This window comes from Lathyrus oleraceus, chromosome 2, assembly GCF_024323335.1.
Source record: "Lathyrus oleraceus cultivar Zhongwan6 chromosome 2, CAAS_Psat_ZW6_1.0, whole genome shotgun sequence".
NCBI classification, from domain to species: Eukaryota; Viridiplantae; Streptophyta; class Magnoliopsida; order Fabales; family Fabaceae; genus Lathyrus; species Lathyrus oleraceus.
In genome coordinates, this window is record NC_066580.1 from 443,655,595 (window position 1) to 443,671,196 (window position 15,602).

The 15,602-nt window shown below is 35.8% G+C and overlaps 2 protein-coding genes across 6 annotated transcripts; one reads left to right on the plus strand and one right to left on the minus strand.

The window, feature by feature from the left end:
* Positions 1-1,484: 1,484 nt before the first annotated feature.
* Positions 1,485-14,736, plus strand: LOC127120176 (uncharacterized). 5 transcript variants are annotated; one of them, XM_051050583.1, is made up of 15 exons: positions 1,485-1,921; positions 2,183-2,264; positions 3,638-4,135; positions 4,504-4,669; positions 4,770-4,922; positions 6,500-6,597; positions 6,784-6,875; positions 6,992-7,062; positions 7,154-7,289; positions 12,823-12,882; positions 12,968-13,050; positions 13,395-13,471; positions 13,580-13,650; positions 14,194-14,251; positions 14,439-14,736. In XM_051050583.1, exons 1-15 carry the CDS (start codon positions 1,698-1,700, stop codon positions 14,577-14,579), a joined length of 2,010 nt encoding a protein of 669 aa, XP_050906540.1. In that variant the 5' UTR covers positions 1,485-1,697; the 3' UTR covers positions 14,580-14,736. The 5 variants fall into 5 exon arrangements, 2 of the variants coding, with proteins under 2 accessions (XP_050906540.1, XP_050906542.1); XM_051050585.1 differs by having other exon boundaries at positions 1,487-1,921; positions 14,426-14,736; XR_007803148.1 differs by lacking the exon at positions 14,439-14,736 and having other exon boundaries at positions 13,553-13,650.
* Positions 2,645-3,609, minus strand: LOC127120177 (uncharacterized). Its single transcript, XM_051050586.1, has 2 exons — positions 3,213-3,609; positions 2,645-3,083 (listed from the first exon to the last, which is right to left on the minus strand). The coding sequence occupies exons 1-2, from the start codon at positions 3,441-3,443 to the stop codon at positions 2,889-2,891; spliced, it is 426 nt and encodes a 141-aa protein (XP_050906543.1). The 5' UTR covers positions 3,444-3,609; the 3' UTR covers positions 2,645-2,888.
* Positions 14,737-15,602: the final 866 nt, after the last annotated feature.

The window sequence follows — 15,602 nt, forward strand, 5'->3', positions numbered from 1 at the left end:
GAACTGTTGACATAAATAAGCTTAATTATACTCTCTTTGTAAATTAGAAGAATTTTTACAAAGAAGAATAGAGGAAGGGAGCATTTCGAAGAAAAAAAATTTAAATAAAAAATAAAAAAATTTTAAATAATTAAAAAAAATAATTTTATAAAAAATAATACATGAATATTTATCATTGACATTTTAAAATTTTAAAATATTATAACAACATATATTATAATTGAAAAGTTTATATAAATCTTTTAAAATTCTTCAAACTCAATCTCTAATATAAGTTTTTGAATTCTTTATACTAGGAAATTTTAGAATTATGATAAAAATAAATTCTTAACAGCAAAACCTTTCCATTGTTCTGACCATCTTATTTTTCATAGCAGCCTCTCTCTCTCTTTTCTTTCAAATTTCAAAACAAAATCTTAAAAAAAAAATTCATCTACAAAACAATAAAATTAAAGAAATATAAGAGTTGAAAACTCTTTTCAACCAAATTTTCACTTATAATTTCTTTCAATTTATCCACCTCAATAGATAATGCATTAAGAAGGAGAAATAAATAAAAAATTGAGTCTTTCAAGATAAAATAAATGAAGATTATAATCTATAATATATAAAAAAAAAATTGATTTCAGTATAATTTATTTTTCTATCAATTTTACCCTTAAATAACTTACATAATAATTTTTAATAACTTCTATTAAAACCGCTATTATCATTTTTCACATAATTTCCTATTATTAATTTCTTATATAATTTCCAATTAAAATTAATATTAAATAAAATAATATCATATATATTTTCACTTATGTTTATTAAGAAAATAGATAGACGGACACAGAGTAATATCTTTCTGAATGTTGATTCTTGCTAAAGAGAATACGTTAATCACACTAAATAAAAATCTATCTAAAAGAGAAGCTAAATTCAAACTCTGAAAATTTTATATGAATCATTCCGTTTTGAAATTTTGACACAAAATTAATCAACCTTCCGCATAATTTTTAACATAATTTTCCAAAAAAAATTTAAATAGAGGGCACCAATTTAATATTTTTAATTTTTTTTTAATTATACGTCATTTTTAATGCATATTTGATTTATCTCCAAATTTATTTACGGACAAAAAATTAAACAAATCCCAGGTAAGTAACATCAAAACTATAGGGAAATCTATGGACAATTGAAAAAAAATATAGGGAACACTCATTCAATTGAAGCGTCTTTCTCTTTAATCCATTTTTAATTTGAAATTACAAGAGAATGTTGAGTAGTTATAATATATTAATAATGTAAACTAAAATAATAATGATTATTTATTCCACTAAATCGCATTTCAATTAATCTCATTATTTATATAACATAACATAATCATATATTCTGTGTAAATTCAAAATTTTAAACGGTTAGTAATCTGCTTAAACTCTTAAAATTTAGTAATTTTCTCAAACTGCCTGTGATTCTCAAAGAAATAAACTTATTTATTGTTCGAAAAGAAAACAAATACCCACAAAAATAGAAAGTACAGAAATACCAAATACAAAAATATACAGAAATCAGTTACAGAAAAAACAAAAAGCTACTGCTTTGAAATAGTTTGACGTTGAATTACGAAAGCCACCGCGTTAGAAAGTTCCAACCGCAAGATCAGAATCAGAATTGAATTCCGATCACCGAAACCACGATCACACCGCACGAAAGCGATGGTGTCGCCAACGCCGTCGTCGTATCTTACGCCGACGCAGAAGTACGCAGCCGGAGCCTTATTTGGCCTGGCTCTACATCAAGCGCAACTTCACCAGACTCATCCGTTAGGTCTATCAACCGACGAATTTCCTTCTTCGAGTAGTTCCACTACCCGTGCGGTTTTCGAAGATCCCGAGCTTTGGGTCCACCACACCTCCGGTTTGCTTCGCCCTATTTTCATGTACGTCTCTATCATCTTTTTCGTGTTCACCTTTTCGGTTACACGATACCTAATTGGTTATATTCAAAATTACAATTGCTTCCTTTTTTTTTTAATTCATTGCAATTTTGTTTTGGAAATGATGATTTTAGTGATGTACTACATGGTAGAAAACTAGGCTAAATTAATTTCATTCTTGTTGTATTTGGTTTTTCCTAATCAATGTTTTGAAGTTAATTACATTATTATTGTGCTGTGTTTGGGACTGTTTTCTCTGAGCAGATTTCTAGATATTGATTCTGGAGCATGGTCTGGACTTGAGGAAACTTCTGGATCTTCTTTGGCTAGTAGTCATGTGGGACCAGTATGTCATTCTACTATTTCTTCACTTTCCCTTAATGTGTCGTATACATGCTCATAGGGTAATTATGTGCTCATATTATAGAGTAAATTTTTTACCGTCAGCAAATCACATAGCCGTGTGTGTAACTTTATAAAGTTGTTATGATTAAAGTAACGTTTTCAATGATTTGATGCGGCAGTGATGATTGACAGAGTTATTAATTTCGGATAACGGAGTTGAGCGGCCGACCCTAAAAGTGGGATAGCAGGATAGCGGTTAGCGGGATAACTTGTGTACTAATAATTATATAATAATCTATAAAACATATGTCAATGTAAAATTAAACAAATAACACAAAACTCATAAAAGATTTATAAAATCCAATGTTAAAGAACAACGCTTAATCTAAGATTTAAAATATTATAGAAAATTCAAAACATAGTAGAAGATTCAAAACATCATAAATAACACAATACTCATAAAAGATTTATAAAATCAAATGTCAAAGAACAATGCTTAATCAAGATTCAAAACATTATAGAAAACTCAAAACATACTAGAAGATTAAAAACATCAAGTTTCAAACATCTCATCTTAAAATTCAAACTTAGTACTATTATATGAAAATTCAAGGAAACATAAAAATCATAGATCATCATCAAAGAGGTCTTCTTCTTCTTCAAAATATTCCTCCAATTCTTCATCTTCAACATCTTCTTCAACATCATCTACCACTACTTGTTGTGCCATTGTTGCCCTAGATGTACTTGCAACTTCAAGTTGCCTTGGCCACATGAAGCAACCGAGGTAGAATTCGGTGTAGAAGAAGATGTTGTCATACTGTCTAGAATAAAAACAGAAAAAGAACTCAAGAGGAAAACAGAAGAAGAGAAAAACAAAAAAGGAAAATAGAAGAAAATAGAAGAAAATAGAAGAGAAAAGGGAAACTGATAGAAAAAAGGCACTCACATGAAGAGCGGAGGAGGAGCGCGAGAGGGTGGCTGGAGGTTGAGCGGCGGGGGTGGCTAGAGGTTGAGCGCTTGAGTTTTGAAGAAGATGAAGAGCAGCTGTTAAGGCACGAGCAGAGAGAAAGAATTTCCAAAACATACTTAATATATAAGTTTCCATTTTGTTTTTAAGGAGCTTAACAACACAAAATGTTTGACCAAAAAACCACCAAGCATTATTATTATTACTCATGTCACCTGTTCCACTGTTCTTGTTTTTTTTCCGTCTTCTTCTTTACCTACTATTTCATTGGAGTCAGTGTATTTTGTGTATAGAGTTTGGTGCTGTGTGGCATAACTTTTTGTTTATTGTGTTCATATAACTTTTTTGTTGATTTTCTTTTAACCAAATAAATCACTTAAAAATAAAGCATGTGAATTTTGCAGTTCTTGAGACTATTGTCAGAAGAATTTGATAATGATAATTCTCAAAGGTTAGATCAAGAACTTGCTTTATCGGAAGCAGTTGAAGCAATGGTTCTTAGCTTGGAAAACAAGTCAGAGTCTTCAAAGTCAAAAAGAGAGAAGTTGCGTGAATACGAGCATCAATGTCGTGAGAAGTTTTCAACTGCTGATGTTCAACCAAACTCTGAGAAGGTAGACACGCATTTGGAAACTCAGCAAGAGGAAGATACTCTTTTCTTTGAATGTGAAGGTCCACAGGGGTCTTCTAATAGTTATACTGATGAAGGTCCAGTTGAAGAGGTAATGATGCTCAGCTATCAGAGGAAAATGACAGTTCTCTATCAACTTCTCGCTGCTTGTTTGTCAGATATAGGTGAGAAAAACACAAAATATACTCGGAGAAGAAAGGGGTACGATGCTCGACATCGTGTGGCTTTACGGTTGCTTGCAACTTGGCTCAATATCAAGTGGACAAAAATGGTTTGTCAATAAATCTTTTGATTAGTAACTATGTGATCGTAAACCAAATTTTTAAAGTTGAAGTGATCATGATATATGACCATAAGAGTTGTTTTTAAAGTTTATAATCTATTAAAAAGCATATAAAGTATCAATCCTCACAATGGTGAATACTGCCAATAAATTCATCTTAATTTTAAAGATACATGTTGAGCCTGATTCTACCTTGTTATATCTTATAAGCTCTGGTTTAAATTACCTTATTACAAGTTGAAGACAAAATTTGCCGATCCCACTTAGTGAGATAAGGCTTAGTTGTTGTGTATTAGCTGGCCTCATAGCTCCATATCTTCTACTTCTAATAATGATAGTGAAATTTCACTTTGCAGGAGGCCATTGAGATGATAGTTTCTAGTTCTGCAATGGCTATCCTTAAAGAGCAAATATTAAATAAAGAAACTCAATCAAAAGAAAGCAGCTGGGCTAAATGGAAGCGGGGTGGTATTATTGGCGCTGCAGCATTAACAGGGGGAACTTTGATGGCTATTACCGGTGGTATAAATGAATTCCTCCAAAACATATTTTCTGTGTTTTGATTTGAATTGAATAAGTTTTCTTGTGGATTTGACTGTTTTCACTTTTAAGCATAAAACAGGATTAGCTGCCCCGGCAATTGCTGCAGGACTTGGTGCTTTAGCTCCAACTTTAGGTACTTTGATCCCTGTAATCGGAGCAGGTGGATTTGCAGCAGCTGCTAGTGCTGCAGGAACTGTTGTTGGTTCTGTTGCTGTTGCCGCCTCATTTGGAGGTATGTATGTGTGTTTGTGTATATATATTTATATATGCCTATGAGTCCGTTAGTTTTGGCTTTTTTCAAAAATGATTTTTATAGTGTAATATAATAGTGAAAATTTGGTTTGAATAATTATTCTTAAAATGTTATTTTAGATATTTCATCATTTTATTGAAACTTTTTTTGCATATCAAAATTTCAAAAAACTACTTAATTTTGAAGCTAATTTCAAATAGCTTTTCATAAAAATCATTTTTGAAATACAATTTTTTGAAAAAATTGTGATTTCGACTATAGTTTGATCTTCAATAGTGTATGTTTATGTTATTGGATATCGAAATAGTCTTTCAATTTAGAAAAAACAAATATAAAAAAACTTGTAATATTTTGAAAAAAGGTTTTATAAAATCCATTTTTGAAAATACAAAGAAAAAATACATTTTTTTTAAAGATAAAACAAACATGCCCCTGTATATGATTGGATTTTTAGAATCTTCTCATGCTAAGTAGGTCTCTGTGATTTCTGTGTTGTTTAATGATAATATCAGAACTACCTAGACATTATTCATATGCTTGTGTGTCGTATAGGTTTAGACTGGCATCATTTTTAATTTGCGGTTTTGGAATGATCCTTGACGTGGTGGTTTTTGTGCTACATTACTGGTCAATTTATACATTTTGTTGCTGCAATTTGTTGATAACTTGTTTGCAGTAATTTATTGAATGCCGTAAAGGGAACTGCTTAAATTTTCTTTTCAAAAGACGAGTTATAAAGATTATATGGGATTAAAAATGGCATTATTAGATAAAGTCAGAGTTATTAATCCCGGGTAGCGGAGTGGAGCGGCCAACCCCAAAAATGGGATAGCGGGATAACTTTTTAGACTAATTATATGAATAAAAATCTACCTACATATTTAACGTAGATTAAATAACTTATTGGACTAATTATATGAATAATCTACATATATTAATCCCATAATCAATATATTTAAAAAGAAAGGAAAAAAAACAATGATACGAAAGAAAAAACAACCTGAAAACGAATAGAAAAACAATGAATAAAGAAGAACAAGATAGAGAATAAAATAGAAAAGCAGAATACAGAAGTAGAGAAGAAGAAGAATAGTCAGAAGCTAGAGAAGAAGAAGAATAGAAGCTTGAAGCAGTTGAGGCAGAGGAGGAGTTAGAGCAAGACCAGCAGTGAGCGAAAAACACGAGAAGAGAAGAAACGCAATGGAGAAAGGGGAGTAGACCAATTGAAGGGTAGTCAAACTGCTAGAGGTAGAGGAAGGTTTAGAAAACCTATAAGAGAAACTATTAAGAATGGTTTCGAGATAAATGAGTTGGATAGAAACACGAGAATGGTAGCCAACCCTACCGTGGGAAACAGCTTGGTTGTTGTTGTTGTTGTTGTTTTGTTTAACAGCTCTTTAACATTCAATTTACAATATTTCTTTGTAGCACTACTACATACTATTTCTATTTGTTTTAGAACATATTTATGATACGAAGAACAATTCACTTTTACCTTGAAATGATGTTGCGTTTCTAGATAACACAAATATTTATGTATCTCTTTGTTCTACCAGCTGCTGGAGCAGGACTTACTGGAACCAAAATGGCTAGGAGAGTTGGGAGTGTTGACGAATTTGAATTCAGAGCGATAGGAGACAATCATAACCAAGGCGTAAGCATTTGTTGATTTCATATTCTTACTTTTTGGTGATATTTTTTGCTTGATCGAGTTATGATCTATGTGCATGCAAGGACATGTATGCACGGACCTTTTCTAACCTTTCTTGTATTATATGACAATACTTTTGCACTTAGTTCATTGTTCCATATCATATTTTTGTTCGACAAATGCTTGCAGATTCTGGGGGTTGAGATATTGGTCTCCGGATTTGTCTTTGAGGAAGATGATTTTGTAAGGCCATGGGAAGGGCAGAATGACAATTTGGAGAGGTAGACATTTTTCCATTTTCAATCTCCTAAACATGTTTCAATAATCATTATTTAGGTAAAAGTAATTGATATTCAAGTTAATACCCTAATGACTTATGATCCTTGCCAAAAGTTAGGTATGCACTGCAGTGGGAATCCAAGAATCTAATGGCCGTGAGCACTGCAATCCAGGATTGGCTAACTTCAAGTAATTGATTTGGGTTTCAGGCTACTGATGTTTTTTAATATTATAAAGTAGACTCGTGAGTTGCGATATCAATATTTTTGTGATGTGTTAGGACTTGCGATGGAGTTGATGAGGCAAGGGGCAATGCTGACTGTCATGAGTGCACTTTTAACTGCATTGGCTTGGCCAGCTGCATTGCTTTCAGCTACTGATTTCATAGACAGCACCTGGTCGATTGCTATTGACAGGTAAAATTTTATCTCTTCGTTCTAAGTGGAATATAACTTTTGCTAATTCAAGGAAAATCATCTACTTGCCTTTTGTTACTTAACATGATGTAGGCAATTCATGGAGTTTCTATCGTTTTTGCTGGACAGTATACTGTGACATAATTGATCGTCACTGGATTATGATAGCATTGTTAAGATAATAGAAAGAGAGAGAATGAACTGATTTGTATTTCATTCATATTAAAATAGAAAACAATCAGTAGCTATATATAGCTGGAATAGTTTGTTATCACAGAGGGGACAGCTCACTATCAAACTTACAGCTGTGCCCTAACAAACTAATACACACGATAAGAGAATAAAACAAACTATAGAGTATTCTATTCTAATAGTCCCCCTTAGAATCAGAGGGTGTTTTCAGTAACTCCCTTTTACTAAAAACTCTTAGCTTGTCTCTTAGAGGCAGAAATTTGCCAGCAGAGAGAGGTTTGGTTAGTGCATCTGCCCATTGATCTTGAGCAGGAACATGAACCACAATTAATCTCTTGCTGATGACCTTTTCTCTGAGGAAGAAAATATCTAATTCCATATGTTTTGTTCTGTTATGAAGCACAGGGTTGTGAGCTAGAGTAACAGTGCTTAGATTATCACATAGGATCTTGGGAATCTGAAAAGTGCAGTGTAATTCAGTGAGCAGAGATTGAACCCACAACATCTCAGAGGCAAGCTGGGCCATGCTCCTGTACTCTGCTTCAGCACTTGATCTAGCCACAAGTTGTTGCTTCTTTGACCACCAAGAAATCAGATTTGGCCCAAGAAACACACAAGCTCCTGAGGTTGATCTCCTGTCATCAGGATCTGCAGCCCAGTCTGCATCACAAAAACCTAAGAGAGAAAGAGGCTGCTGTTTAGGTGCAGGTTGAATGAGAAGGCCATAGTGAAGTGTCCCACTGAGATACCTCAATATTCTCTTGACAACTTTCCAGTGATCCTCCAAAGGGTTGGACAAAAATTGGCACACCTTGTTGACAGCTTTCCAGTGATCCTCCAAAGGGTTGGACAAAAATTGGCACACCTTGTTGACAGCAAAAGACAGTTCAGGCCTGGTCAAGGTTGCATACTGCAATGCTCCAACAATAGATCTAAACAAGGTGGGATCAGCAACAGTATCTGACCCAAACTTAGACAGTTTGCTGCTAGATACCATAGGTGTAGGCATAGCATTAGCTGTAGCCATATTCACTCTAGCAAGCAAGTCACTCACATACTTGGTTTGAGACAAAATGATAGAACCATTAGGCAGATGGGAGACTTCAATCCCTAAAAAATAATCCAACTTACCAAGATCTTTTAGAGCAAAATTAGAGTTGAGACTCTTAATAAGTTGAGCAATATAGGAAGTGGAATTCCCTGTGATGATGATATCATCAACATAGACTAGGACCATGATGATGAGGCTGCTGGTGTGAAGATAGAACAGACTTGGATCACACTTGCTAGGTTGCAGTCCATAATGCAGAAGGGAACCCTTGAGTCTGTCAAACCAGGCTCTGGGAGCCTGCTTTAGACCATATAAAGCCTTGTTCAACTTGCAAACCAAGGACTTGTCAGTAGACTCAAAACCAGGAGGTTGTATCATATACACCTCTTCTTCAAGAAGCCCATTAAGGAATGCGTTATTAACATCAATTTGTTGCATCTGCCAGCTATTTGTGACTGCAAGGGTTAGCACAAGTCTGATGGTAACAGGTTTCACTACTGGAGAAAAGGTTTATGAGAAATCACTTCCAGCCTGTTGGTGAAAACCTTTGGCAACTAGCCTTGCCTTGTATTTGAGAATGGTACCATCAGAGTTTTCTTTTACACGAAAAACCCATTTGCAGCCTATGGGTTTCTTGGATTCAGATGGAGGCACCAAAGACCAAGTCTGATTTTTCAAAAGGGCCTGATATTCATCTTGCATAGCCTGAAACCAGTGAGGAGTAGCCAAAGCCTGCTTGATTGAGGTAGGTTCCATATGAGTTAAGAGCATGGTAGGATTGACTCTAGGCTGAATAATGCCATTTTTGGCACGAGTTAGCATAGGATGAATGTTGAGAGGATGAATGGGAGGAATAGGGACAGAATTAAGGGAAGAAGCAGTGTCAGGAGAGTTTGAGGAAGGGGAAATGGTGCTGGCCTCAGCCAGATCAGAGAATGCAGAATGATGCATGGGAGAAGAAGGAGAGCCTGCATTAGAAACAATAGGAGATATAGGCTGAGTTGGAATGGAAGAAGGGGGGTTTTCAGCAATGTGGGACTCAGCAGTAGAAGAAGATGGCTGAGAGGAAGCAATGGGTGAAACATGTTGCAGTGGAGGAATATTAAAAGTAGGTATAGGAGGAGAAGCAGAAGGAAACCAAGAGGCAGAAGTGGTGGAAGTAACAGGAGTAGAGGAACTAGGAAAGAGCTCAGGATAGGGAAATCTAGCTTCATGGAACTGAAGATCTTTAGAAATATAGATGTCTCCATCAGCTGAAAGGCATTTATAGCCTTTGTGAACAGAAGAGTACCCTAAGAAAATGCATTCCTGAGATCTAAAGGAAAGTTTGTGAGAGGTATAGGGTCTAAGGAAAGGAAAACAGGCACAGCCAAAGGCTCTAAGGGAAGAGTAGTCAGGAGATTTGTTCATTAAGATGGAATAAGGAGATTTATTTTGAAGTGAAGCACTAGGTAACCTATTGATAAGGTAGGCAGCAGTGACAAATGAATGATCCCAATACTTGAAAGGAAGTTTAGAATGAGCAAGGAGAGCAAGTCCTGTTTCAACTATATGACGATGTTTCCTTTCCACTATGCCATTTTGATGGTGAGTGTAAGGACAAGAGAACCTATGAGTAATACCTAAGGGAGCAAGAAATTTGGTGAGAGGCTTGAACTCACCACCTCCATCACTTTGGATACCTTTGATTTTACAGTTGAACTGAAGTTCAACCATAGGCTTAAAATGAATGAATTGAGTGAGGTGTCAGATTTTAGTTTTAAAGGGAAAACCCAAACAAATCTTGAGAAGGCATCAACACAGGTCAGAAAATAAGAGTAACCCCCTGAGGAGACCATGGGTGCAGGGCCCCAAAGGTCACACACAACAAGTTCAAAGGGACAAGTGAATGTGGTATTGGACAGTGTGGATGGCAGTCTGTGAGACTTGCCTAAACAGCAGGCAAAACACAGATCAGTGGGAGGCTTTTGAGGGATAGGAATTTGACAAAGTTTTAGAACTTCAAGAAGTGCATGGTGATGATGCCATAATGCATATTTGCTACTAGATATAGGAGCAAAATTATGCATGACTGAAGTAGAGTAGGAATTAGGAGCAGTAGATAAATGCACAGCAGGAGAGGAATGAAAAATAGAGGTAGAAGCAATTTCATTACTGTGAAAATCATCATTCCAATAGGATAGACAGTTGCTAGAAGCAACAGGATTACAATGAGAACTAAACTTAGAACAAAAATTAGAACTAGGAGGCTTAGAACTAATAGACTTGGACACAGAGGCAATGGGCTTGGCAAATTTGTAGAATCCATCAGCTCCAACAGTGCCATGAAGAAGAATTTCATAAGAATCCTGCGATTTTACAACACAAAATTGAGGATGGAATTCAAAATAGACACGATTATCCTGAGCAAATTTGCTGACACTGATAAGATTTTTAGTTATGTGAGGAACAAGAAGAAGATTATGCAAGATTAATGAGGAGTTAGAGTGATTAGAAGAAGGAAAACTCGTGGAACCTACAGAATCAATAAACAAACCTTGACCATTCCCCATGAACACTTGTTCAGTTCCAGGCAGTGAAGATGCATCAGACAAATTTGAAATCTCAGGCGTGACATGGTGCGAAGCACCTGAATCCGGATACCACTATTGGTTGTTAAAGCTGGGATCAGAACCTGCTAAGAAAGCTTGAGGTTGAGGTTGCCTTGGTGGTGTAGGTCTTGGTGCAGGAGCATAACCAAAGGCAGAAGGAGGATATGGTGAGCGTGGCATCATCATGAAAGGATTGAAGGGAGTTCTTGGTGAAGGATAGGACGGAGCACCTGAAGATGAGTACCTATGATAGCATATAGATGCTTCATGGCCAGGTTTGTGGCAGATTTGACAAGAAACTTTACCAGATCTACCACCTCCACGTCCAAATCTTCCACCGCCACAGCCAGATCGACCACCACGAGATCCATAACCATTACTGTCAGCGTTGGCGTTAACATGACTAGTACCAACCGGAAAATTGGAGGCAATATCCACACCAGAAGCTTCAGTCGAGAACGACTGAGAAGACGGTGGTGTTTGAGCAAGATTCACCGAAATAGGTTCAGTAACCACAGCTTTACGATTCTTCTCCAGACGCGATTCATGAGCAAGGAGACTCGATTCAAGCTCTTCTATCGTACTGAGATCCTCTTTGCTGTTCATCGCAGCAACAATAGGATCATACTCTTCAGGAAGAGCATCGAGTACTATTTCGATGAGATTTCACTGAGGAACAGGATCACCAATGGATACCAGAGATTCACTGATGTCACGAACACGAATCATGAATTCAGTTATCGTGCGCGAACCTTTGGTGAGATTGCGAAGTTCCGATCGGAGTTGACGCGCCTTGGTAGTGAGCAAGGTGTTGAAGTAACGTTGAACTTCAGACCACACTTGCCATGAGTACGTGCAATCAACCAGTTTCGGAAGAATGGAATCAGAGATTGTAGAGAGGAGCCAGGTGCAGATGAGCGCATCTTGCTGTTCCCAGTCAAGATACGAAGGATTCGCACCACCGGTGACCGGATCTGCTCCGGGAAGGAAGCGCGGAGGAACAAGCGGCGTCGTCACAAATCGTTGCAGTTTGTGACCGCGAATCACACCTTCAATCTGCTGTTTCCATTGCTTGAAGTTTTTCTCATCAAGCTTGACAGAGATGAGATGCGAAAGTTTGATGTGAGGAGAGAGAAAACCGCCATCGGAATTGAAGGGAGAAGCCATGGGAGCACGGGAAAGAAAGGCTCAAGATACCATGTTAAGATAATAGAAAGAGAGAGAATGAACTGATTTGTATTTCATTCATATTAAAATAGAAAACAATCAGTAGCTATATATAGCTGGAATAGTTTGTTATCACATAGAGGACAGCTCACTATCAAACTTACAGCTGTGCCCTAACAAACTAATACATACGATAAGAGAATAAAACAAACGGTAGAGTATTCTATTCTAATAAGCATATGCTTGAAAAATTGCCATGGCAGTTGACAGCTGCATGTTGTCATATGTGCATTTCATAGCTCCAAGGCTTCATCATATCCATGAAGTCTTGCATTTTACCTATTTTGTGTCTAATGCCAAAAATATCTAGCCAAAACCATTTAGAAAAGTCAATGTGCTTGGGGTGGCTAGGATATATATCTTACGTTTCTATTTTTTAGATAGGCGGCATGGTAAAAAGGGATGTTTCACTGTCTTGATTCCATTTAAAGTTTATTATTTATTATGCCTGTAAGTTTATTTTTCTTTTCAGATCAGACAAGGCAGGGATACTGCTTGCTGAAGTATTATTAGGAGGATTGCAAGGAAATAGGTATTTATCTTGTTTAGAAGTTTCTTTAAACATTTCAGCTCCCATAAAACCATGGAATATGCAATATTTTTAATCTGAGTTTCAGGCCTGTGACACTTATAGGTTACTCACTTGGAGCAAGAGTTATTTTCAAATGTTTAGAGTGTTTGGCTGAAACAGAAAACCACGGTAGGTGTTTCAACTTTGTTTCTTGTAAATTTTTGTCTTCAATATGATAGATTATTTTCCTTTCTTTGCTTGGGGATTTTTAATCTTATCGGTTACTGGTCAAAGGACAAGCTTTTCCCTCTTTAAAGCTTTTCAACTCTGGTGAGGGGTAACATTACATAAAACTTCATGTCTATGTGGGTTTCGTGTTTATGTGGGTCTTTTGTGTGTTTATCGGTTTAATAAGATGTTACCTTTATTATTGATTTGAAGGCACTTCTGTTTATCGGATGCTGAAATTTATCAGTTAAACACGGTTTACCTTTGTTATTGATTCAAAAGGTGCTCCTTCTGTTTATTTGCAGCTGAACTTGTGGAAAGAGTTGTCCTTCTTGGAGCACCCATTGCAATAAAAGATGTGAATTGGGAAGCTGCTAGAAAGGTAGAAAAGAATTCAAATTTGCTCTTGATAGTTAGTGCATTCTCAATCTTACATGTATGACAAAACTATAGTTTTCATTAGTTTCAATGGTACCCTGGTATTCTGTAGATGGTAGCAGGAAGATTTATAAATGCTTATTCAAGGACTGACTGGATGCTTGGAGTTGCTTTCCGTGCCAGGTACGTGAAAATGTAGTGATAGAATTTGTGCTGGGCTGTGGATTCTTACAATTGGTCCACAGTACATAGGGACAATTCTTGTAGGAACTCAGTTCAAAACATTTTTTTTTTGGAATGGCTTGAAGTTGTATTTAGGTCTCTCTACAAAATCTTATAGGTCAGTATTTTATGCAATTATATGTATTAAGTTGCAAAACACGGGGCACTCTAATGCTGCAACAGTAAATGATATTTCATATTTTCATTGATAATGTTTCATGACTTTCATCTATTGATCTACCCAAAACCTTATCATGACTTCAAATTTATAGTTTGCATTAGACCTTTTGTGTATGACCGCGATCCACCATCTCAACTAATCCATGAAGAGAAATATTGAACTCACATCACATGACAGTTGCCACAATTGTTTCTTTTCCTGATTAAGTGCATGCTTAGGTGATTTGAATAGATTTTTCTATTAAGATATTTTTCAAAAAAATAGGACTACTTGCACACTCTTAGTAGACAGAAAGTAGAAACTAATCTGCGAGTTTTGTGCAGCCTACTTTCTCAAGGTTTAGCTGGGATCCAGCCAATCGATATACCTGGGATCCAAAATGTAAGTTTTTCCATCTTCTTTGCTACACAGTATTTATTACTATTTTTTGGATATTTTTCTAATAATATTATTGTGTACAATTGCAAGTTGATATTTTAATTTGTATGATTAGTGCTAAAATTCATAATTTATTAGATTTGGACATTTTGCCCAAACGGTTCCCTGAATTTTCAGGTTGACGTTACAGATCACATTGAAGGTCACTCTTCTTATTTGTGGGCTACACAGCATATCTTGGATAAACTTGAACTGGAAACTTATTATCCTGTTTATAACAGCATTCTTCCTAAAGAGTAAACCCATCCCAATTTCACCGTTTCTTTTCTGAATATAAGGAAGATAAATTTCTAGTGTCACTTCTCAGTGGATTTAGATTCTCTCATATGCACGAGTTGTATATTGTTGTCGTATAATAGTCTCTTTCAAAAATGTAATCATGAATTTGATATCTAATGAGTGTGTATAAATGAGCATCGTTTGTGAGAGATTAATCTTTTGAATATATCATTTTCAACCATAAATCAAAGCATGGTTCATTAAATTTGTCTGTCACATTATTGATAGAGAAAAAATTAGGGGATTTCTTAATGCAGGGGATTTCTTAATCTAGTGTATATGTTTTTTAGATACTACGTGAAAATACTAAAATGCCTCCAAATTTTTGGAGATGCATCTTCGAACGCATCTAACACACACTCAACACATGTCATTTTTGAGTGACGTCCTATAAGTTGAGTATTTTTAGTTCCGGAGATGCATTTTAAAAATATTTTCGTAGATACAGTTCCGTAATATTAGAGTAAATATAGAGTTAAGCTCATTAGTGTAGGTGTATCAACAAGTTCTATGTATATAAGTTATCTACTATAGCAAGTCACCTTTTTACTTTATAAGTAAGAAGGTGTCACTCATGGTAACTAACTTCTAAAAATAACATAATTCTGTTATAGAATGAAATCAGAGATTGAACTCTCATCTTGCTTAGTTTCTAACATGGTATTAGTTTAAGTCACTGATCCAGGCCATACGATGATGAACCACCATCGTTGACGGCTTCTGCTGTGGAAGTGTCGAAATCCACAGATGATTCGACTCATTTTCATTTCTCGCTCAAGATTGCGCACAAACTCGATGAGAAGAACTTCCACTTGTGGCGTCAACAAATCAAACCGTACATCAACGCTCACAACCTCACGAAGTTCGTTGTTTGCTCGCGCATTTCGTCTTAGTTCGCAGATGATGAAGCTCGCACTTCTGGTGGTGTTAATCCTGAATACACTTGTTGGTTACAGAAAGATCAGATGTTGTTGTGGTGGCTGCAATCGACGTTGTCGAGTGAAATTCTTTCACT

Excerpts from the sequence above, each read along its gene's own strand:
- LOC127120176 (XM_051050583.1), top strand. The coding sequence starts at position 1,698 with ATGGTGTCGCCAACGCCGTCGTCGTATCTTACGCCGACGCAGAAGTAC. Across the intron at positions 13,472-13,579 it reads ATTGGGAAGCTGCTAGAAAG|ATGGTAGCAGGAAGATTTAT; the intron begins GTAGAAAAGAAT and ends GGTATTCTGTAG. Across the intron at positions 13,651-14,193 it reads GGAGTTGCTTTCCGTGCCAG|CCTACTTTCTCAAGGTTTAG; the intron begins GTACGTGAAAAT and ends AGTTTTGTGCAG.
- LOC127120177 (XM_051050586.1), bottom strand. The coding sequence starts at position 3,443 with ATGAGTAATAATAATAATGCTTGGTGGTTTTTTGGTCAAACATTTTGT. Across the intron at positions 3,084-3,212 it reads GCTCCTCCTCCGCTCTTCAT|TATGACAACATCTTCTTCTA; the intron begins GTGAGTGCCTTT and ends TATTCTAGACAG.